We start from the raw sequence: 25,099 nt of genomic DNA, 5'->3' as shown, positions 1-25,099 counted from the left end.
ACAATTTGTACCAGGATCTTTTTGTGTATGATCTTAAATGTAAAAGGATCACAAATCCCTTCACAGTTGATCAGTCTGTCCGTTCCCAATCAATTACTGGTACAGTTTTTCATCGTTAAAAGGTGTAGGTCAGATTTTGAGACAAATTTCAGACCACAGAGAAATTGTGACTAGAGTTTGATTTTCTTTATGAGATGGCAATAGGAGTGCTGCTATATAAACGTCATAAGCATTTATGTTTAGATTTTTGTGCTGTTTCAATCCACACCTTCTGAGTTTTACTTTGAGCTTTGGGTTCAAATTAAATAACCAAATTCCATCTGGTTTTGTTGCAAAAGCATAAATCATCCCATGTTCACCAAAAGGATTTTGAACTTTAATTAATCTTTTACTGAAACCTGATGCAGGTTTCTATTTTGTAACAAAGTGTAAAGTCCAGATAAGTGTTATGTTTCCTGAATGCATTTTGCACGGCTTTGGTTGAGTCCTAGACCGAGGAGGTTTTGGGATGAGAACTGATGAGATTCAGGGATTCATTTAGGTAGCACTTACGATAAATCTGTCTTGCCGTATTGTTCTAGGGTTCATTCCTCTCTTGCATTAAAAATGTGTCAAATTACTTTGTGTTTTGATAATGCTTTGTCCACGTTTGTGGGTACGTCTAAATGACAGCTGGGAACATACTTCCCAGTGTGGGAAGACGGATGCGCTACCAGTATAGCCAAGGTAGCACAAGTTGCTGCTCAAGTGAGTTGCCTGAGCACAAACCTGACCAGCTCCCCTGGGAATGTACTTTAGTGGCTAGCCCGAGCCGCTGCCCTTGCTGTCCCCCAGCTATATTGCTGTGTTTAGCGCACTAGCTTGAGAAGAGCTAGTGCATGTCTGTTTGCCTGCACTGGGAAGCATGCTCCCAGCTGCAGTGTCGATGTATCCTGAAGGGTCTTTTTTTGTTTCGTGTTTTATAGGTAGAGAAAATTATTTGCAATTTAAGACCGTCTTTGAAACTCCGTCTACGTTTCATAACACATATCAGCAAAATGGAACCAGCTGCTATTCCTCAGCAATCTATCAACAGCGGGTCTCCAGCACCACAGCCTAGCCAAGTGCCTGTTAATGTTGCTTAGCCAGTAACACAACAGAACAGGACATCATACTGGTGTCTATGTGAAGACTCTTTTCTATTGATCCAGATGAAACACTCTTTGGTCTGAACTTGGTGACATTGTGTAACAAGGGAAGAGAATTATCTCCAGCCTGCTGCTTCATTTTGATTTGTGTGGTGAATCAGTTTGTGCATCATCTGCACTCCATTCTTCCTGTCTATTTGTATCAGAGACTAGATAAGGTATGCATTGAACTGATCAAAGGTATGCTGCAAACAGTGGCATTTATGGATGTAGGATAAGATGACTATTTTGTAAAGCAGCTCCATATCCCTCTTCAAGCCATCTTAGTTCTCCTTATTTCTGTCTGTCTATATTAGCTTTTTTCAGAGGTGTCTAGCATGGTGGTATGTAAACACCTAGTTTTCTTTTAAATGAAAATGTTGAACCTAAACGTGAGCCAGATTCTCTCTTCAAACCCTGGGGTCGAATATTAATCCATGGACTAAACATAAAGATGGACACTTCAATTGTAATTCACCAGCACTGTCTACTTAATCACTGGGGGACAGATATTGATATCCTCCCTCATCTTGAGCACTGCCTTTTTGAAGTCGGTGGGTCTACCCATGTAATAAGGTTACCATCCGACATGAGTAGAGGCGGCACAGTCAGATCTTGCGTGCACAAATCCCTTTTACTTGACCTCCTGCTCATGAAGAGGTGGGGCAGTGGGGGTAGATTAATGTTCTTGATTTTTGATCATATGAACAAGTTTAGTCCCACAGGGAGGGTGCTTAACTACATGCTTAAGTTCCAGTGGCATAAGTCAACGGGACTTGCGTATCAGATTAAAGTTAAGGATGTGTTTAAGTGCTTTCTTCAATTGGGGAGTTAGGGCTTGTCTGCACCTACAGCGCTGCAGGAGAGCATCTTCTGTTGGCGTAGAATCCACCTCCATGAGAGGTGGTAGTTATGTCGACAGGAGAAGCCTCCCCCACCCCCCCACCCCCCGTTGACAGTGCTGCATACGCTGCGGGTTAGGTTGGTATACGACTACTTTGCTCAGGGGGGTGGATTTTTCACACCGTTGAGCAATGTAGTTACACCAATGTAAATTTGTAATGTAGACCTGGCCTCAGTCTCTTTAAAGACTGTGGATGACTCTTGTAAAGTAGGGAATTCACTGATGTCTTCATTAAAGTAAATAGATGAGCAGTGGCTTTGATCTAGCGTGAACTAACAGGCTGCTAGATTATTAGCCAAAGACAATCGGAAATGGAACCGTGTTTAAAATCTGTGTATTCAATTAAGATTTGCTGGTTGATTTTTATTTTTTTTCTCCCCTAGTTGGGAAATGGTGTAATTTTTATTAGTCAGTCATGGTTGGATTTTTATCACATCTAAGCTTTATTTTAGGTTTGTATAATCCACTACTTTAATTCTTCAAATTTTATTTGTGTATGTGTACTGTCAGTTGTTTACTAGGTATGACTCAATAACAAAAGTGAAAATAGTCTCAATTAAGATTTGTAAAATATTGATCGTATTTGACATTTTTAAAGACTTTTTTTTAATTAAAAAGCCCCTTGAAGTTTATGGTAATACCATTTGCCATTTTATGTCTTATTGTTTATTTGCAATGCTCTTCAGTTTAAAAATAGGGGTTGATTAGAACATCAAAGTCTCTGTGTCCTCAATCTTCAGTTCTACAACAATACCATCTCAGATGATGATCTCAACAGAACTCACACGTTTAGTAAGGTTAGGCCTCATCAGCACCTCCTGCTAAAAGCCCTGGTGCTATAAAAAATAGCGTTGATTCAGTAGAAAGAATTCTTCATATCAGTCTGCATAGTCTACACCTAGTATAGTGTTAGAAGGCACTGTGTTGTCAAGATGCTATCTTTTAAATCATACATACCCCATGGGATTCTAACAAGTGGTCCAGTGTGAATAATTACGAACTGGCTTACCTATATTCATCTTACAGTTTGCATAAGGTATGCAACTTCACAGCAGTTTAGGACAGGTAGAGTAGGACTTCTGCATGCCGTTTAAAAAGCCATCTTGCTCCATTCCAAAGTTAAGTGATTCTTGTGTCTCCCAGACTGGATTTGATAACACACTGCACCTAGGTGCCCTCCAGAAATCCAGTACATATCTTGGAAGTTTAGTCTGCTTCTCCAGAAGCCTCTCCAAAGGTTATTTTGGGGCAGAGCCAAAGGGTCAGTTGATAGGGTTGGGACACAGAAGGGCTGAGATCTGTTCCCAGGTCTGCTATATCACTTTGGTCAAATCACTCACCTCTCTGTATTTCAATTCACTTCTCTATAAAACTGAGGTAATACTTGCTCACCTTTCTAAACACGTTTAAAATGTATGAATGAAAAATGCTGTATAAGTATCAAGCTTGATTATTGGTGTGTGCGTGCCCTCTGATCAAACAATAGCAACTACTCTGTGCATGCACACGACAGATTAGTCCTATACTATGTAGAAATAATTCTTGGGATTGGCCTGGGGCTAGAATGTACATCTGCAGTTCTTTGTAGCATCTGTTTACGGTCATTGGTCTTGCGTGGAGAGTAACAGAGAATTTGGCCTCCTGCCTTTAGGAGCAAATGTTTAGAGCTATTGGTAACCCGAAAACCTGTGAGGTTTTTCTCACCTTTTAAAATTGGAGCCTGAAATCTTTCGTTTCTTCACTAAGCAAGCTGCAACAATGTAAATTAGGCCTCTCCATCCATCTAGGGTCTACCTGTGTATATAAATGGGTTCAGTAGCTCAGTGTCTAAGCTCCTTCAGTTCCTGGCCTATGCAGAGATGACAAAATGTGAAATTGGGCTGAGGCCATCAAAAGATAATGTTTGGCCACTACCAGCCTGGGTCTGAACCTGTGACCTAAAGCTGAAAGGCTCTCTGTCCCATTAACAGTCTCCTGAGTCATTCTGTCTTTAGCTAGGTGGTAGAATTACTATCCAATGGGTTTAAGTATTTTTTAAATACATAAACGTGTTGGGTTATAGTCTCCTTTTGATGTGTGTGCAAAGCTCATGAGCAGGCTTCCGAGGTTGTCGCTCTAGACCAGTGGTTCTCAGCTGATTACACATTGTGGGCCACAGGGGCCAGTTGGCAGGGCAGCGGCAGCCCTGACCCTGTCCCTCGCTGCGCGGGCCACCCAACTGCCCGCCCTGGACCCCACGGGGCTGACTGGCTACCCTGGACCTCAGCACATGGCCCCGGGCCCTGCAGAGCCAGCCAGCTGCCCACCCCAGACACCTTTTGAACCACGCCAAGGGAACAGCTCTACATGTTCATTCTCCACACATTTCACTTCTTCACCGTTGTGCCCGCCACGATACCAAGTGGCAGGACCTTCTACCACCTGTAGAGGGTGAGGAACCCCAGTGGATCAGTCTATATTGCACCCTATTCCCATGGCCTGCCCGGGATGTTGGTTGGTGGCTCTTCAATAGAGCCGTGAGCACGGGCGTGTACCTGGCGCGGTTCACCCCCATCCCCGACGCCTGCCCCTTTTGCTGTGTGAGGGTGACCCTGGCGCATGTCTATCTAGAACGTGCTAGGTTGCAGCCCCTATTCCAGCTCCTCCAGGACCTCCTGGAGAGGTTCTGGCTGCACTTCTCCCCACACCTTTTCATATACACACCTTGTCCATGGCCTCACGAAGTCGCGAAACCTCCTAGTCAACCTCCTCCTGGCCCGTGTAGAGTTGTTCCCTTGGCACAGTTTGAAAGTGAACTGGCAAGCTCCAAAGTGGCCATATATACAATACCAGGAGGAGGATGCTGGACAGAGAGGTGTACTGTGACTGTGGCGCCTATTTCCATTCCTCCCTTGTCTCACGTATCTGGGTGGCGTCTGCTGGCTCCCTAGACAGCTTTGAGGACTCGTGGGGCTATCTACGGTTCTCTGCTCGGTGTCTCCATCTGGATCCCTAGTTTTGAACCTATGACCCCAACTCCCTGCCCTGTTCTTCCTTAGTTGTCCCTCGTCTTCAGTTGGATCCCGGGTCCGATGGCTCCTCCTGCAAGGCTGGGGGAGGGGCCTTTAGATGTGGCCTGGCTTCTGCCCGCCTGCCTCCTGGGATTTCAATAAGGCCCTGGAGCTCGCAGGACCAGCTGGCTCCCCGGACCCTGCCAGTCCAGCCAGCAGCCCCGGACCCCACGGGACCGGTCGGCTGCCCCGGACCTGGACCCCAGAGCTCGTGGGGCTGGGTAACTGCTCTCGACCCAGACCCTGCTGGAGCCCCAGACCCCACGGGGCCTGCTAGCAGCCCCAACCCTGGATTCCCACCATGCAGGGCAGGCCGGAAGCCCCGATCCTGTCCCCGCCACCCTAGGCATGCAGGTGGGCCTTTAACACACATCTAAGCTGGGCTGCAGCTGTGTGTTAATTCCGTGGGCTGCGGGTTGAGAATTGCTGCCCTAGACAGTTGTAATAAGGTACCTGACCAACAGAAACAGATACCAGCATTGTTTGATGTGAAAGTCCTTTAATCTCTTATCTTAACCATCAGTGGTCTAAAAAGAAATGATTGTTTGCCTAATATTGCCTACGTTGGACTGAATGTTTTTTGTTAGAAGTTGTGCTTTTTTGCTCATGCTTTAAATTACTATCACAGCAAGCCTAGTTTGGGTACAATTTCAGTCCTGCATGTGGGTAGCTGATTGTAGATTTTAAAACGGAAGGTGAGACCCTCAGCTGCCAAGACAGTGGCAGCATGGGTTAATGTTTGTGGCAAACACAGCAGGTGTGAATAATCAGATTTGTGGGAGGCGATAGAAGGGCCTGATGCGTAAGCATTGAGAGATTGTTCTCTGTGTAGGAGGCAGCATGGAGAATGCAGAGGCATGCACGTGGTTGACTATTTTTAACTATCTGGTATTTTCAGGGTGACCATATGTCCTGGTTTGGCCAGGACAGTCCCTTTTTTAAGCCCTGTCCCAGCTGTCCTGACTTTTTTGGCAAAAGTGGGCAAGTGTCCTGTTTGCTCTTGCCAACTTGATCAATTCGCAAGAGCAAATGGGACAAATGCCCACTTTTGTCAAAAAAGTGCGGTGCGGAGGAATGTGCAGGGGAGTGGGCGAGCGGCGACGCCAGCCCCGTGTGGAGGTGGGGAAGCAGGGGTCAGGTGAGCAGTGGTGGCAGGGGGGCCCGGGCTACCCCAGGCAGTATTCTGTTTTCCCTTAGGGAAATATGGTCACCCTAGGTATTTTTGTATATAATGTATTTGATCAAAGAAAACTCATCTAGTAAGACTTGAACAACTGTCTGTAATGCCAAAGTCATCTGACTTAACTGAGATCAGTCTCTGAAAGAAGTTCAATTTAGTTATTAGCCACCAGAGGGAGCTTACATGGTGCATTCCCGTTCCATGGTTTCATAGAGCCATAGATTCTGAGGCCAGAAGAGACCATTGTGATCATCTATTCTGACCTCTTGTAGAACACAGGCAATAGAAGTTCCCCAAAATAATGCCTAGAGCACATCTGTATATTAGTCTGTCTTCAAAATTTCAATATAATGTTAATTAATATTTCATTTATAATGAAACCTACATACCCATTATAAAACTATTTCCCAAATCCAGTTACTTGGTATTTTAAAATGTCAATTTCTTTTTAATTTGTAAGATAACATGTTGGATGTGTTGACTCAAGTTTTAGTAATGCAGAAGGTGAGCTAAAGTAATGTTACTTACTACATAGGGGGTTGTTTTTGAAGGAGTATCTAGTACTAACAGTTTGAAATCTCTTCCAGAAAACTTAGTTTAGTGCACAAGAAAAATGTCCACTTTCTTTTTAATGAACCAAGAACTTTATAGAGAGCAACGAAAACAAGGTAAGTAAATAGAGGTAATAATGTGATTTACTGCATAATGGTGGTAATAAATTATTTGACTTGACTTTTAGAATTTGTCATAAAGTAGAAAACAGCATGAGCAAATCTGACACTTTTTACTTCACCAGCCTCCATTAGCATGAGTGACAATTACTGTCTCATTAGTGTCTGAGCTTCAACGAAAAGCTTATTTTTGTGCTTGAGGTTACCAAAGTCATTCAGTAAGCAACAGTCATTAACAAAATATTATACTTTAGGACTGAAAAACTTCTTGGAACATAACTGTATATGTTCAGATGGATTTTTGTGGCTGGGGTATACGGTAACTGGAACTATGAGAACCTTCACGTGCTTTACCAAAACAGGACAAGATAATTGAAACAGCTGTGTTGACCGTTGTGTTAACTTCTTCTTGTGTCTTCCCACGAGCTGGATTGATCTCCATTATATCTACTACCGATAGCAACCCTGCAATAACAAATGACAATTCTACTGAGAAAAATTTCAATTGATACATAATTTTCTTTTCAGGTCAAGAAATTCAAAACTCACTACCACAGAGTTCCAAAGCAGGATGTATTTTTCCCCTTTGGGGTTTTGTCTTTGTTCTTTATCAACATTAACAAAGGCTAGTATAAGAAGACAACCAGTAGTGTGCCTTTTCCTAGTGTAGGATGCAGATATTTAGAGTCAGATATTCTACTGTGCTCATCTTTGCTGGCACCACTACAAGGAGCTGATATCAGAGAGCTAATTATGACTCTAATCCTCAGCCTCAAGCATCACTGGGGGGCTACTCTAATTTGAACCAGGTAGCTTTGTCCCCAAGGGTTCATACACTACCTGAGGCATAGCCAAAGTGCAGAATGCTCTGGATACTCCCCCCTCCCTGCCCAGGATCCATTCAGTCCCACCCCCAATATGTCATCTGAGCCTATGGGTGTAAAGAAGAAGTCGTAGGAGCCAGCTGCATCAGCTCTATGCCTGTTGGGGCTCCCATACTACAAAGTTGCATGTAATTTCTAACCTTCTTTGTGTCCGTTCTTTTACATTTTATCGAACGCCTGCGTTCCAATGAATTGACAAAGCACTTCACAAACTAAATGCTACTAAAACACAGGTAGCTGTGGTGGTAGCTACGCAGAGACCAGAGTGCTACCCAGTAGGTACAGCATGGGAAATTTAGCCTCTGGACATCAGTAAATCCCTATTCATGCAAAATGTGCTATGAGAGCAGACAGGACCTCAGTTAAAGGTCTTTCCCAAAAGCCCTGCACAGAGAGTAAGCTATATGGTAGTTTATCTCTCTGAAGGAAGAATGAGGAGATGTTGAGGAGATTTGAACCTTTGGTTCCAGAACATCTAGGTCTGCAAAACCTGCTATTTAAGTCGCTACTCTGTCCCCTCCAGTTTTAATTTTCATGAGCTCCACTCTTCAGCAATACTTTCATTTTCTTTTCCTACACTAAGAGGGAGTGATACTTTCTCTGCTTTGATTAAATTTTCAATCCTAATGCTGTTTTAATCTGTAGGCAAAGAGGTGAGGTGATATTACCAGATGTGAGTACACTGGTTTGAGATCATGTGGATTCACTATTTAGAATGCCATGGGCAAAGTATTCCTGAAAGTTTAGATTTGAATGGGCCCTTAGAATATGTGTTAACTACTTATGCTAAACTGTTTCATGGTGTCTGTGTATAAAATGTCTTGTGCGATTTCCACAGCATGCATCCGATGAAGTGAGCTATAGCTCACGAAAGCTCATGCTCAAATAAATTGGTTAGTCTCTAAGGTGCCACAAGTCCTCCTTTTCTTTATGCTAAACTGTTTGATCTTGTATTTAGCTGTAGTACTTTTCCCAGACCTGAAAAAGAGCTCTGTGTCGCTTGACAGCTTGTCTCTCTCACCAACTGAAGTTGGTCCAATAAACAATATTACTCACCCACCTTGTTCCGGTAATATCCTGGGACTGACACGGCTACAACAACATTGTGCCTTCCCTGTTGTCTTTTTGCCTTCATTTTGGACTGGAATTCCAAGAGGTGGTGATAGTGTACATTGCAAAGCGGTCAAGGGCTGTAAACACTGAATGACTTTCCTCTGGCAATACAATGGGTATGCTAAAGAAGGTGGCAAGCTGCAAGAAACCAGTTTTTCCAGTCTGGCCTTTGGTGAGTTGTAACCAAAAAATGGATCACCTAAGCGAGGGCCTTGATCACCTGACGGGGAGACCAGGAGGGTCACATGTCAGAGGGGGCTTGAAGTTATAAATGGACATGACCTGTTCTTAGTAGCTGCCTCTCAGTGACCAGGACAAGAATACAAGACTGAGCAGGAGAGAGGAAGGACTTGGGACACTAAAAGGACTGACCAAAACCCAAAGGGGCTCCGCCTGGTGAGGACAAAGGAGGGTGAGATATGTTTGTGAAGGCTTTGTTACTTTTGCACGCATCTTAAGTTCAGCAAGCACTCTTATGCTTGCTGAGTGAAGTGTCGGCGGAAGGGTATGTTAAGTTATTGGTGAGATTTGGGGGTGGTAGTTCAGCATTGGTCTTAAGCCTACTGCATTTGGATGATGGGGTCCCACTTACAAAAAGGGGTACCAGCCAGGGAGTCTGAAAACTGGAAGAGATCCTGAGAATCCTGTTTCTCAGACTCAGTGGGCTTAATAGCATGCACAATCCAGTACTTGAATTTCAAACATAGGAGTCTAGTGAGTATTCAGCAGTGGGCGCTCTGCCAGATCTGTGTCACTACCCATTCCATAGATTCCAAGTAAAGCATGGCAAGTAGGATTCTTTTTCTTTTCCTTTTCTTTCTCCTACTCAAGAGCCACAAGCTATTGTAGTTTTAATGACAGATATGGCTGAGGGTTTGTCTACACTTACCAGAGGATTGACGCTGCAGTGATCGATGCAGTGGCAGTCGATTTATCAGGTCTAGTGAAGACCCGCTAAATCGGACCCGCTAAATTGACTGCCGATCGCTCTGCCATCGACTTCTGTACTCCATCGGATCGAGAAGAGTAAGGGTAGTTGATGGGAGAGTGTCTCCTGTCGACGTTGGGTAGTGTGGATCCATTCACATAACTCACATTGCGTAGCTTAGATCAACTTTTCCCTTTAGTGTAGACAATGCCTTAGGCAATGCTCACCTAGTTTTAGCTATAGACTAAGAATTAAATCGGGCTTTACTCTGGACATCCACAGCTAAACTGTGAGCTCATCAGCCTTCATCCTACATTATTACTATGAAGGAGAGTATTCTTGCAGTACTGAATATCACATTCTCTTATTTGATTTGTGAATTCCTCTTATATTAAAGCAGTGAAAAAATCCAATATGTACCTCAAAGTTAGAAAATCCCTCAGCATAACACTTCAAATGCTGAAGGTAGACATTATAAATGTTAAATCTAAAACTATATTAAGAATTTTCAGGTGTTTATTTTACCTGTTCTATAAAGTTCTTCTGCTATATAGATACCCTCCCTCAAAGTCACTCCTCCAGGAACTGGGGTCCCTGTAGCTGATGCCAGAGAGGGATCCAAGCCATCAACATCAAAACTTAAGTGAATTGGTCTCTTCTTACTTTATTGGTGGAAAGCAAGAGAATAAAATTAAACACATATGTTCAGAAAAGCTGTAAAGTGGTCCTGTGAAAATGTTCTTCACAAACAATGAAAAAACTTAAGCCCCCTGATTCAGACTTCTTGTGTCCTACTTAGAAAACATTTGTGCCGCATAACAAAGTTATGGAATGACATTCTGCCTTGGACGGCATCACAGTGAAGCAAGGAACAGATTAATAAATTGGCTCCATGTTTGTCATGGAAGTCACGGATTTCGTGACCTCTGTGACTTCTGCAGCAGCCAGTGCTGGAGCAGTCTCGAGCCCCAACCAGACACCCAGCAGCAGGAGTTTGGGTGTGGGGAGTCTCAGGGTTGGGGGTTGAGGTGCGTGGAGGTGCTTACCTCGGGGGACGCTCCCCAGAAGGGCAACAGCAACTCCCATCCTTCAGCTCCTAGCTCCACGTGCTGTCTCCACCCGCAGGCACCACCCCCACAGCTCCCATTGGCCACGGTTCCTAGCCAATGGGAGCTGCAGAACTAGGGCTTGGGGCAGAGCGGAGGCAGCACATGGAGCTAGGAGCTGGGGGGTCACCACTTCCCAGAAGCTGGGTAGGGAGCCTGCCCCAGCCCCACCAAACCCCCTCCCTCCACACCCAGCCTCCATGGTGCCCCCTGGACTGCAACTTCCTTCCCCCCGAGCACCCAAGGCACCCCCTGGGCTGCAACTCCCTGCCCCACCAGCACCCGTGGTGCCCTCCTGGGCCACCCTCCCCCCCGCAAGTTTTAGTAGGGGTATATAGTAAATGTCATGGACAGGTCATGGGCTGTGAATTTTTGTTTACTGCCCATGACCTGTCCATGACTTTTACTAAAAGTATCCATGACTAAAACCTAGCCTTATTTATAAAGCATCTAGTATGTACATTAGGGCTGTAAAACTAGAGATGGGGGAGACTAATAGGGTCTTCTAATCTATCCTGCTAACAGTAAAGGAATATTCCCTAGAATATATTCACTAGAGTAAAATGAACAAACTTGAGCTAAATTGATGATGCTGTCACCATTTCCCGATGTGAGACTGTTCTAGTCTTACAATCTCCCTGGGACAAAGCTTTCCCTGAATTCCGCCTAAAGTTGTGCTGTTTTTTTTAAATTTCATCCTATCACTCCTTCCTGTTACTACTACCCTCTTTTACTACCCCCCATAAGACTGTAGGCCCCCAGGATGGAGAGTTCCAACGGTAGCAGCAGGTGGGGGAAGCCCTAGCAGCCTAGCTCTGTTTGATCTGTGGGTGGGAGGAAGAACCTAGAGCCAGTATGGAGGCACTTATTATTACTTGTGTTCCCGTAGCACCTAGGAGCCCCAGTCATGAACCAGAATCCCATAGTGGTAGGCACTGTACAAACACAGAACAAAAAGAGTCCCTGCCATAAAGTACATGGCATGAAGTCACTAGAGGCCTCTGAAGTTACCCAGAGGCCTAGAACAGTGCCTAATGACTTCCTTTGTAGTCATCCAGTGCCAAAGAGAGACTTGGACACAGTTGTGAGCAGCCAGTGGGGCTGATTTGAGTATTCACGTCAAACTTTAAATTATACCAATTTAAATACCATTAAAATAAACCCTCTGTGTTTTAAATGTACGTCATACAGGGGAGTTTTGAAGTGATCTTTGACAATATGATCAACAATACTTAGTGGGTCTTCTGTAACTGTCAAGGCAGAAATTTTGTTTCTCTGATCTTTGTGTTCAGATTGTCAGTACATAAATTGGGCTTGATTTATATGCATGAGTATTTGGCAAAATGTGCCGGGTTCTCTTAGATCTGTTGAACTTTAACACAACCACATAGTCCTATTACATATAGAGGAGCTCTTCTCCCATTGTCCTAGAACAATTTTGCTGTACTGTCCTGGCAGGTATCTATTCAGCATCTCTGGTGCGCTCCAGTGACTGACTGGGATCTCAAAATTCTGAGGTGATTTACCTGATCATTTTTGTGCGTGGGTTGCAGTGTAATTTTTATTCTGTTTAAAAAAAAATGAAATAGTTTCTTTACTTACTTGGCCAGCAAATAACTAAGTGTTTCTTCCATCACCTTCCCAATCCCAAGTTGATCTATTTCAGTCATCGAATAGTATTTAATACCCAGAGATTTCAGAATACCGCTGAAAGAGACATGGCAGACACATTAACAGCTTATGAATGCAACTAAAAGTACATTGTTTTTTCAGCATTTTGTAAATATACTGACATCTGAAATGTTTATCTTCCATCAGAGAACTAAGTACAAATATTAAGTAAATTTTACATTTTAATTCTGCTTACAAATTATCAACCAGATGAATGAATTATAAAGGCAAGAGTGGGGGGTAAAGTATTCTGCTTATATTCAAGTGCTTAATTTTTGAACTTGGGTATCTGAGCACATATATAGGCACCTAATCTATATTGGTTATATTTGAAACGTGTATTTAGTTAATATGAACTTGGATGCATTAAGTCACCATTTAGATGCCTACAAATCAATATTTAAGTTCTTAAATTTGGATTTAAAATGTATGTATTTATTATACACGTGCTGGTTTAGGCAAACAGGGGAAGGATAGGGAGCAATAGCTGGACAGGCAGGAGCAGTTGATCAAAGATATTTTTTGATTGAAGAAGCAGATGATTGAAGATGAAAGAACCAGATGGGTGGGTGAGGATAAGAGAAGAGGCGAAGAAGAGCAGGGAAAGCTAAGAGATGATGTAGAGAGGTTGGATTGGGTATTAGAGGACAAGGAGGAGACAGACCTGTGAGTCAGACTGGGGTGAAAAAGATGAAATGTACAGAGCAGGGGATGGGCAGGAAGGTGGGAGTTCTTGCTGGATTGCATCTTTTCTCTTTGAAGAAATTGGAGAGACTCCTCAGCACAGGAGAGGAGCAGGCAGCTGGTTTGAGGAGAGAGCCAAAGGTAGAGAAGAGGTGTTGATGGCTGTGGGTGCAGGCTTCATTCAGTCAGCAAAAAGGGGTTGAGCAGTTTGGGAGGAAGTCTTTGCAATCACTGGATTTTCCCCCCACGTTTCACTCATGAACATGAGCGGAGGAAGCAGATATGAGAGGAGGGGAGGGAAATCACTTCTGGTGAATGTAGCATGACCTTTTGAGGTGAGATGATATTTAAAAATAGTGTCTGCTCCCTGCAGTTATTGATTGATATATTGCAGATTTTGTCCATTGGCTGTCTGTCTTTGGGGAAGGTGGGCCTATTTTCTGTTTTATTTTCTCCCATCATAGAATCATAGAAATCTAGGGCTGAGGCAGGACCAAGTAAACCTAGACCATTCCTGGTAGGTATTTGTCTAATCTGTCCTTAAAAACCTCCAAAGACAGGGACTCTACAACCTCCTTGGAAGCCCATTGTAGTCCTTAACTACCTTTTTATACTTAGTTTTCCAAATATCTAACCTAAATCTCCCTTGTTGCAGATTAAGCCCCATTACTTCTTGTCCGACCTTCAGTAGACAGGGAGACCAATAGATCACCATCCTCTTTATAACAGCCATTAACGTATTTGAAGACTGTTATCAGATCCCCCCTCAGTCTTCTTTTCTCAAAGACTAAACAAACACATTTTATTTTTAACATTTCCTTGGAGGCCAGGTTTTCTAACACTTTTCTCATTTCTGTTGCTTTCCTCTGGACACGCTCTGATTTAGCCACATCTTTCCTAAAGTGTGGTGCCCAGAATTGGACACAGTACTCCAGCTGAGGGTTCACCAGGGCCAGGTAGAGCGGGACAATTACCTCCTGTGTTTTACATACAACACTCTGTTAATATACCCCGGAATATTAGACTTTTTCCACAACTGCGTCATATTATTGGCTCATATTCAATTTGTGATCCACTATATCCTCCCTCCCCCACCCCATCCCCCAGTTCTTTTCTGCAGTATTACTGCCTAGCCAGTTATTTCCAAATCACATCACATTAAGCCTCACACTGGTGAAGGAGGCACCTACTTTGCAGTCTGCAACAACACCACACATCCATTTAGGCAAGGGAAATGTGGCATTTGAGCACTACTGAGGGAGGAACTAGACTCACTGTTCAGCAGTGTCCACATCTCTTAGTCCAATATACACAATGTCTTCAGCAGACAGGCACGGGGTTATCCACGAGAATCCTGGAACATCAGGCATCTCAGAGGATCAAAAGAGGTTTTATTTTTACTAGGTTATCCCCATAACAACCAGCCTCCTCATCCAAGTGGGAGGGTGGAGAATAAGACTTGACTTCTTAAAAATCCCAAAATGTGAGTGTAGAAAGGTTGGATGGATTGAGAGCAGGCTGAATTTCAAACCTTGCCCCCAAATCAGAGCCATAGGACACTGGGTCCTTGGAGATCCTCCTTTACCATGGCTCCCGACCAGTGGCAGAGCTTTGAAGCCCTTTGCTGACCCCAAGGGTTCAGGGCAGGGACTACCAGACTTCTTGCCCACAGGAGCCATGGGTGATCCATGGAGAAGAAGGGGTCCCAATATGAGGAAATAGGTGGGCAGGTTCCCTTGCTAATTCTAAATGTTACAGTAGTAATAAGGGGGAGCAGAGGATGAGCAAAAACCCACATCTGTTTAGGACGAGTTTCCAAGATACTTGCAATGTAAAGAGGTGATGGCAATTGTATTACCTTGTCCTTCAATTCCTTTAGAAGGAAAGCCACTGGCTGCCCATGCATGTTCCCAGATGATGATGTCAATGGAGTGTTAATATCAGCATGGGCATCAAACCAAACTACACCAAGATCCGGGTGAATCTTTGCATGGCCAGATATGCTTCCAACGGCCAAGCTGAATAGACAGAGAGTTGTGTGTAAACACAGGCATTACATGGCACAGCACGCAAGATATTTTCCTTCTCACAGCACCATGCTAAACTTATTTGTAAAAGTATTTGTTGTTGCAAAACATTCTCTGAGGTTAAAATCTGCAGCCCACTGGGCAGCCAAGGAAGGCTCGTCATGCGCTGGGAATGCTATATTTCTTCTGTGTGGGGAGAAGCCAGGAAGAGGAAGGCTGGAAAAGGAAAGGGTGTGGCTGACTTCCTGTGTACTATGGAGTTGAGCTCGGGGGTCAACACTCTCTCAGAAGCACAGGGCAAAATTCTGGAACATTGGCAGGAACATGGCTAGCGAGTTCACATACTGCAGAGATGCCCTGGTCCAGAATGCTAATTTGGGCCCTGATCCAGCAAGGCACTCAAGCATGTGTAGAACGTGAGTTGTCCCCTTCACTCTGCTGGGTGTACTCAAGTGCTTAAAGATGCACAATTTGAATAGTCCCAATGAAGTGAATGAGACTCTTTGTTGTTGAGACCTGGCCTGAAGTAATTAACATCTGTGTGGAGGCCTCATTCTTTGGAATATAGGATTAGGGAGGTAAATGAATCGTCAGGCTGAAAACAGGACATTTGTGCTAAATAAGATAAGTAGATAGGTCAGTAGGCTAAAAAGACAGTGAGTGAGTTAGCTAAAATGAGAGGTAGAACACCCAGGGAACTATTTACTATGAACTAGATAACAAGGGACAAAGTAAATTAGGAATGTAGAGAATGAGGTAAAGAGAAAGTCTAAAATGGACAGCATGTGGATAGAACATGTGGTACTGGGATCGGTTCCTACAGATTAACCAATCTGATCCTAAAGTGAGTGATGCAGCGTCCAGTAAATGTAATGCCATGTGTGAATGTGTACAAAGAGAAATAGTTTCTGTATAACTTTGGAGCTGTGATGTTCCCTGATCAACTCAGCGTAGCATTGCTGTATGCCAAATTACGATACCTGAGTGACGAAATCTGGAGTTGAACTGAGTTCTTGGGAAGCTGAATGAAAAGAGATCTCCAAGGGAATCCCAACACTATTTACGTTCTTTAAAGCTATGCTCATGCTTGAGTGCTTTGCTGGATCGGCGCTTTGGTGAACAGCCACATTAACTACCCATCTCTCCCTTACTGGAACTATTTGCACTGTCTAAAATTATGCACGTGCATAAGTGTTTATAGGATCAGGACCCAAATCTACATAAAACTCCAAGACTGATTATCTCTTCTACCAATCTTTTTAAAGGGATGTTGGCATGGGAAAAGGCTTTTGATCAGATTTAACAGATAACTGCTAGTCTTGAAACTGAACTGAAAGAACTTAGCTAAAAATGAACTGGCTTTTCATTTGGGTAGTTTGTGCAGCTCTGAAAGCCATTCATGCTTTTATACAGACAAGTATAACAAAGGACCTGTGATCACCGCCAACTACCAAACAGGTTCTTCCACTCTTCTTCGCTTCTGCCACAACGCTGGCTAGCTTCTCGTTTGCGCTCCCAACACTTCTAGGATTTTTTGCATTATGACATGGTCTGTCATTGGGAATGTCATCAAACTGCAAGGCTCCATAATCTTTAACATCACACCCTGGGATTAGCACAGTGGAAAGAAGTTAAAGGTCACAAGGAAGTACATTTTTCATTTAAAATTTCCTGTTCAAAACAATTGAACATTATTGTGTAGCAGGTAATACGGAGTAAATCACACGTAATTTGCAAAGCTATTTTATGCTTAGGTGTGTTTATTGTTTGCAGCTTAATCTATAACTCTGCTTTTCTTCTTTAGCTCCTTATTGAGCAGTTCCTAACCCAACTCACCCATTTGCCTCGGTTACCATTCTGAAAATCCGGAGGCTGGAGCTTATGCTGCTATTACTAGCATGGCTTCCAGAGGTATGTGTAGGAGAGCAAACTTTCACCCCCCAGAATAGCTAAGAGATGGTCAACAAGGGCAGGTGAGGAAGGAACTAGCTGCTAGCTGAGAGGGAGAGGAGCTCTTGGGAGACAGGGATTGGTGTTTTGTTCTGTGGTTGTACAGCACCTAGCCCAATGGAGTCCTGGTTCTCCTAGGTGCTGCAGTAATACCAATAATAATAATAATTCGTAATGGTGAGTGGTCACAGTGTTGTCCTAGATTTGCTCCTTGGTCAATTCCCTGCTCTGCTGCAGGCTGCCTGTGTAACCTTAGGCAAGTGACTTTGTTGGTCTGTGCCTGAGTTCCCCTGCTGAAAAATGGGGCTAATAGCACTTCTCTACCTCCCGCATGCTGTGAGCATAAATACATCCAAGACTGTAGAGCCCTCGGATACTATGGCAATGGGGGCTATATAAGTACCAAGTAGGCAGCAGTGTACAAGTACAAGGCAGCGCTCTGTCAGATGGGGAGGCAGCAGTTAATTCAATGCCAAACGAATGTTGGGTTCTGCTACTTCTGCAAGGCTTCAGCAGAGTTCTAAGCCTCCCAAGCACCATCGGGGCTGTGACCTAGGCAGCTTCCCTTCGCTCCAGAAGAGTTTGAAGAACATCTCTCCAGTGGTTTTGAGCTTGGAGGAGTGGGGATGGGAAACGTATTTTCAGCCTAAGCCCGCTTTTTTCATTCACACACATTTGAAAGGCCAGCCTTCGAAAAATATAAAGTTTCACAGTAAGCGATTGGGGGGGAAATCTACTTTTGGACATACGAAGTGAGTATCTGCTAAGATGACATCACCAGAAATCTAAAATAAGTACATGCTTTTTGCTGGCCAAGAGAAGGGGCAGGGTAGAATGGGGGCTTCTGGGTCAATTTGCATGAAGAAGGTAAGTGTCTCAAAACACTTAAGGAATCCTCTCGGGTGACAAAAAATTGTGAGCACAAAACTTTTACAGCTTCTGTGATTTTTAGGCACTTTGCAATTTTCTGCAAATTTTCAAACATAGTGTTTTGGTTTTATTTAAATGTTTCAGTCATTTTTTTCATTGAAGATGCCAGAGCATTGCTTGCGTACTTGTTGGTGTGTTTATAAAGGATAATGTTAATTGTATTTAAATTTGTGTTTTCCATTTGAAAAATACCTTGGGCTGTTAGTTTATCAATCAGGCCAGCTTCCTTCACCACTGCCGGCCCTTCTTCCACTCCTTCCCGTGCCTATTAATAAGAAATATAATAAGTCAGGTAGATCATGTACCTGAGCAATTACGTAAGAGAAAAACCTGTTTTGGAGCAGAATTTACATTAAACACTACATTATGTGCAAATGTGCTGCTCTAAAATAACTTGATTGGAAGAAAAACAAGTATATCACCTCGTCTGTTCTGATGTAAGTGCAGGAGGCAGAAATCTATCCAGGAAAGAAATGTGGGTCCCTATCCTGCAAGCTGATCCATGTTGAAATGAATCAGGCTCTGCATGGGTCCACCCACACGAACCCAGTTGCAGGATCGGGGCTGTAGTTGAAATAGGGCACAGAAAATAAATTGCTGTAATAGATCCATGGGTGCACATAACTGCACCTTAAGGGAGCCCAGATCCTTGAAAAGTAGTTTACAAGCATCAAGCAGAATCTATTTCGAAAGAAGAAAAAAATTGCCCTGTATTCTAATTTTTCAGGTAATGGTAATTTTTCAGCCATTCTCTGTGTTTAAACAGTTCTATCAGCTAACAAAATTGATCTCTTTTTCATATCCAACCTGGCCTAGGAATTCTCAAGCATGACTTCTGGTCATTTCAAACAACTGAAAGCAAAAATCATTGTCATCTTGTATACGTTTTGTTCGATATGAAATTACTGAAAGCGTCTGTCTAAGGGTTTGTCTTCTTCCCACACTATATCGGCACTGCTGCGATCGATGCAGCAGCGTTGATTGAGTGGGTCTGATGAGGATGCGATAAGTTGACAGGTGAGCGCCCTCCCATCGACATAATTATTCCACTTGAACAAGAGGCAGAAATTATGTCAATGGGAGAGCGTGTCCCACCAACATAGCATGGTGTAGACACCGTGTTAAGTGGATGTAAGTTACATCACTCTTTTTTTACACCCCTAAGCAACATAACTTACGTCGACTTAAGTGGTAGTATAGACAAGGTGTTAGTTACATGCAAGGAAAAGGTTCTGGATGTAGGGAATGTTAACAATACAGAAACAAACATTCACTACAGGTTCACCAGAGCATTTTTATCCTTTGTAAGGGTAACGGTTTCTTCTATTGCCTATTAAAGAAAATGATCATGTCCTTTTCAATGTATCATTTAAAATAATTATTAGCCAGCTCTGAGACTGAAACTGAACTCATTGTGCCATAGAGAGCAACTGCTGTATTGCGCCCAGTCCATCTGCCTGATACATGTGTAGCTCACACTGACGTTAATGGGAGCTGAGTTGTTTTAAAGGTAAATTGGCTCCTCTTCATATCTATAGATAAAGGTTTGTCAGAGGCCGACTGCTTGGGAAACCTGGCGGCTGGACCGGAGGAGGGACACAGCAGCCTTTGAAGTTTCTCTCCTGGTTCCTCTGAAGTAACCCAGCTTCAGAGGGGAGAATTACATTTCTCTTCTAGCCAAGCAACAGCACAGAGTTGTGGCTCGGCTACTTTACAGTCTGACTTTTAATTAAAAAGTTGAAATGGGAACTGGCTGACTGGTCCCAAAGTAGTGCTGTAAGTACAAGCTACATTTTAAAGCAGCCCAGCTGTCTTTGAAGTGCACAGCGCAGCTGCATGGGGGAGGAGGGACTGCTGGAGGACTCAAAGGCACAAAACAGCCAGTTTTAAATAGCTCCCGTGTGCCTGGATTCAGCAATGTCCTTTCTGCAGCACTTTGCCGATAACACCACTCTGTTCTTTATTATAGAAATAAGCTAGAAGTTTGACACTCCAGATTCAGGGCACCATTATGCAAGGCTCCACTCATGTTTATGAGCTCTACTTATCGGAGCCATCCCTTTGAATTCAGTGAAACCATGTGTGTGAATGCGAATTACTTGTATGAGCAAGACTTGCAGGACTCAGTTGTTTGCAGTGGAAAATGAGAACGGAACATGCCAGCTAGGATACGAATTATTGCCAGAAGACACCTGGATTCAAGGGAGAAGTCCAGGTAACCTTAATAAAATATATTATTTTAGTTACAGTAGCACCTACAAGCCCCAGCTAAGATTAGTTACTTGTATTGTCCACATTACTGCAGTATCTGAGCACCTCACAATCTTTAATGGGCTTATTGTCACAACACCCTGTGAGGAGAAGTGCTATTACCTCCATTTTCCAGAGGGGGATCTGAGAGTCCAAGTGATTTCCCCAAGGTCACACAGTTAGTGTGTGGTGGAGCAGGGGCTTGAACCCAGGATTCCCAAATCCTAAGTTAATGCCCTAATCACACTGGTGCGTCCTTCTATTAGATGTACATATATATAGTAAGAGACTTTGCCCTGAAGAGTTTACAATCTAAATAGATCAAAAAGTGGGAGAAAAGAAGTACTGTCATGTTACAGACAGGGAACTGAGGCTCAGAAAGATTAAATGACTTGCTCAAGGTTACTTAGGAAGTCTGTGGCAGAGCATGACCTGAACCCACGTCTCCTGAGTACCAGTCCAGTGCCAGAAATACAAAACAAAGTCTCCATCATTTATTCCTCTCTGTTCTTATCTTTCTACTACAAACTATTTCACAGTGGAAAGAGATGCTTTATCTAACACTAAAATGAGTTTTTGAAACAAACACATTTAAAATGAAATAGCTATATTCTAATACCAATAAATTATGTCATAAGAGAAACAGCCTTGCTGAATCAGACCAGAGTTCCATCTACTCCCATATCCTGTCTCCATCCATGTCTGGTACCACCTAACTGGGCTAGAAGAGAAATGTAATTTTTCCCCTTTGACGGTGGAAGAAACCCTAAAATAGGCAAATATGAAATAACTTGCCCCCATAGAGTAAGTTTCTTTTTAACCGCATCAGTTAGTGGCTTTACTTATGCTCAGAAACAAGAGGGTGTATATAACTTGCAAATGTTGAATCTTATCTGATTTTCAAAGGGGTGGAGCACGCACTGGCCCCGTTGCAGTGTACAACTTTGATATTCACACTTGCAAATGTTAGGAATTTCATTCTCAGTGTTGCTTAATAGATTCCACTCCACACACACTTTAAATTCCTTGCTTGTTATTGGGGAGGTTTTTTTGTGTGTTTTTGAGATATGATCATGTCTGAAAGTGATCAGCTGTCACCATTGGAGCCAGATTTTCAAAAGCACTTGGAACATTGGAGGCTGAGCTCTTTTGAAAATCTGGCCTTACATTATACACATTCATTCTGGGACTTGGGACCCCAGAGGCTGCAACTCCTTACACATCACATATTGTAGGCTAATTAATAGAAAGGGAGAAAGAAAAGCAAGTCCAGCTAACGCCTCTGAGTACAAGCAGCCCAGCCAAAGCAGAACATTATGTATTACATGTTTGTATCAGTCTAGACATTATAATTTTTTGTGATACTTGGGGTAAGATTTTCTAAGGAATGGATTGCAGAAATGGAATAACTCTCAAAAAGAATAAATGGGTATGTTACTTTAATTATTAGTGCATGTAGGAGGGGAATGAGCGTCTCCACAGCTAACTACAAGTCATGCCCTCACCCTCAGGTGCACTTTACAGTTTGGAAACGGAGAGCGTAGAAAGAGAGTGTGCTGGTACCAGGAGCAAGCACATGCCAGGTTGGAAAGAGAATCTGTTTCTTTTCCAGTGTGTGTAATTTTGTTTCTGAGACAAAGCTGAACTGGGATACAGCATTATGCTGCTAGCTGAATAAAAAGGGACTGAAGACCATGCCCTTACAGCAGGCTGAAGAAGGCAGGTTTTTCTTAAGGAAAAGCTCAGCTTGGGGGTGATGCAGTAAGTTTATCTGAAGGAAAGCCTTACAAAAGAGGACCTAATATTTAAAAGTGCTGAACACCTACATCTGCAATTGATTTTTAACTGGAAGGGCAGGTGCTCAGCACCCCTGAAAATAAGGTGACTTAAATTTAGTTTTCTATATAACACTGTTTAGTCATATAGTCATACTGTTCATATCGGAAGGCCACCTAGACAGTGGTCAGCTTTGCCACTGGAATGCTTAAAGCTGATCAAGGTAGGAATTTCTAAACATACTAGGGCTGATTGAAAATTTCCATCAAACCTGATTTTCAATGGAAATTTGCATTTTAGACTAAACAATTTATTTGTTCAAATTATCTGTCCCCGTCCCCCCCCCCCAAAAAAAAAAAAAAAAAACCTGAATACCAAGACATTTCACTCGTGAAGTGCTGCTGTGGTGCCTCGTACTGCTATTCTCATCTGTGGGCCAGGCCCCTGCTGGACTTTATCTTCCATGATGCACTATGGCCACTTGATTCCCATGATGCCTCAGCCTCCTACCCCTACAATGCCACTGAGGGGAGACTGTGGTACATTATGGGAGGTGTAGTTTGACCAGGGAGCCTGGCTTGTAGAGGAGAACAGGAGCAAGATACACCTGAATTACAACTCACATGAGACATAGTGGCAAAACTTCAGAACTGAAATATTTCAGTTTTTAATTTTTCTCTGAAAACATTTTTTCCTGCAGAAAAACGTTTTCTAACCAGCTCTTTATTCTTTGTATTAGTTATGTTTTTGAATAGTATTGCATCACAAAAGTTAATGAGGTAATATTTCCATACCAGTATGCTCTCTTTACTTGTGTATTTATTTATTTCCTATGTCACTGCCATGAACCTCATGTCTGTGTGTGTTGGGAGGAGGGGGGAAGTTACCATCTTCATCATTAAAGGACTAAACCTCATTCTTGGAAGCAGATTATTACATATATGATGGTGGAGGGTGTAATCTGGAAGCAAGTATAATCACATCAGAGGCATTGTGTATGCTGTGCCTAATTATTGAAATAAGCATGACTGCAGTAATTTCAATGTGCTCGGGCATGTGTATATCCGGAACTCCCCCTTACGAGATCCCATTAAGATGAGAACTCCCATATTACACAAATAAAGAATGTAAATTGCTAACAATTTTAGTGTAATTATGTTTAACCCTACTTTTTGCTCATATTTACCAGAGCAGCATTCATCCATGAATGAAGACTATGTTCATGACAAATGGGGAATATTAATAAGGGAGTTTTGAGATCTACAAAGCTGGTGTGGGCAGAGAAGAAGTTCTCTTGTGCTTCAATTGCTCAAAACAAACAGAATTTAACTGAACTTTTTTGAAATATAACATTTGCACTAAGAACAAAACAACGCTAAGTGTTGCCTTTGGGACTGACATGGGTGAAAGTGCCTTCTCATCCAGAGCTGTGGAAAGCTGTGCTAAAAGTGTACCTTACTCCATATTCTTTATGCCTCCCTTCCTAATAAAGAGAATGAGACCAAGAGAAACAAGGAGCAAAGGTCACAGACAGTAGTGGCTTCATAATTTCCAATCTAAAACCCCTTAAACACAAGTGTTTATAAACACATTTTAGAAAAATTGGAAACACTCTACCTGTCCTTTTGAAAAAGGAGCCCAGATGATTCCAGCTGAGGTCTTCGGTCTTACATTCATTCTGCCACGCACCTTGCCCTCTGGGATCTCACCAAAATGGAACAGGTACCTCCCTTTGGAAGGCAGGCTCTCAACCCTCTGACTGGCAGAGGTCAGATTTCTCCCATTTATAACAGAAGGGAAGCTATTTACCATTGTGTGTGTGGGGCGGGGTCTTTTCCTCCACCCACTGAAAAGAGCAATTGCACAAGAACAGATCAGCAATTGCCACTTTCCTGTCCTTGAGTCTACGCAAGAGAATAACCCCATTAACTGTGTATTTTGTATTCGTTATTGTTTAATTTTACATAACTATGTCAAGCTTGTTAATTCAGAGCCTTTTATGAGTGCCAAACTTCTAGCTCTTTTGCCGGTGTTAAGTGGCACACCCTGTTGTGGTGTGCATTACAGGGCAATACGTTCCTTGGGTATATTGTGAAGTAGAAGACCTCTATCCTTCAGGAAAGTACACCCTGCTGCAGCCTGTTGCTGTTCTACAATAGCTATAGCTTCTTAATTTTAAATTCAGTGGTTTAAAAGAAACCTTAAAATCCAACTTTTGTGATATTTATGCAACAGCCTTCTAAGTGTTAATATATCCTTTTGTAGTAGATGGATGGATAAGTCTTCATTAAGTGACAGGTTTATAAACACCTCCCCTGTGCTCCAGTAACTATTATTAAAAAGCCTTTTTAGGTTTCCTGAACCCACTCCCTGCCTCATATCACCCAATCAGTATGATTTGTCCTGTAATAGGAAGGCTCAGGACCTGCACTATCTGGAAGGAACAGACAAAACCAGAACATAGTCATAGCTCCCATCTCTGCAGTCCCTGAAGATACTTTTGTGCATCCGCGCTAGAGATGCACTCCAATGCACACACAGGAGATAGCAACGGTGTGCCTGCCCACTATGAAATCTAACTCCCCGTCTTTGAAAATAGCTACCTGAGTCTGTTCAGGGAGTGGAGTGTATAGTTCAAATACAATTTTGATGATAGGGGATAAAATCTGAAAGAAACAAACTTACTCCTTTTGGGAACTTAACAGCCTTATGTTGCTGTCAACGAGTCTAGCAAGTGTTAAAACACTGCTGAGTCAGGCAAGCCAGGACCACAAAATTGAGGGCTTCTGAGCAACAGTCAAGGTTTTCA

General features: G+C 43.0%; 2 protein-coding genes across 6 annotated transcripts in view; one reads left to right on the top strand and one right to left on the bottom strand.

Annotated features, from left to right (window-relative positions):
- Positions 1-2,708, top strand: part of MED23 (mediator complex subunit 23) — a 55,556-nt gene extending 52,848 nt beyond the window's left edge. For all 4 annotated transcript variants that reach the window (XM_027824650.3, XM_037894803.2, XM_043542920.1 and 1 more), the window contains one exon: positions 966-2,708. In XM_027824650.3, the coding sequence (XP_027680451.1) occupies positions 966-1,124 (159 nt within the window). In that variant the 3' untranslated portion in view covers positions 1,125-2,708. The remainder of the gene's footprint in view (positions 1-965) is intronic.
- A 4,429-nt stretch (positions 2,709-7,137) lies between these two features.
- Positions 7,138-24,060, bottom strand: ARG1 (arginase 1). 2 transcript variants are annotated; one of them, XM_007062251.4, is made up of 8 exons: positions 23,908-24,060; positions 18,457-18,529; positions 16,816-16,990; positions 15,216-15,375; positions 14,633-14,727; positions 12,605-12,709; positions 10,422-10,558; positions 7,138-7,436 (listed from the first exon to the last, which is right to left on the bottom strand). In XM_007062251.4, exons 1-8 carry the CDS (start codon positions 23,965-23,967, stop codon positions 7,261-7,263), a joined length of 981 nt encoding a protein of 326 aa, XP_007062313.1. In that variant the 5' UTR covers positions 23,968-24,060; the 3' UTR covers positions 7,138-7,260. The 2 variants fall into 2 exon arrangements, with proteins under 2 accessions (XP_007062313.1, XP_043398857.1); XM_043542922.1 differs by lacking the exon at positions 7,138-7,436 and adding an exon at positions 8,019-8,416 and having other exon boundaries at positions 10,411-10,558.
- Between the last annotated feature and the right edge of the window lie 1,039 nt (positions 24,061-25,099).

The sequence above is a fragment of the Chelonia mydas genome, chromosome 3 (assembly GCF_015237465.2).
Source record: "Chelonia mydas isolate rCheMyd1 chromosome 3, rCheMyd1.pri.v2, whole genome shotgun sequence".
Lineage (NCBI taxonomy): Eukaryota > Metazoa > Chordata > Testudines > Cheloniidae > Chelonia > Chelonia mydas.
Note: the sequence above shows the minus strand (reverse complement) of the source record. Positions and strands in the feature narration are given on the sequence as shown.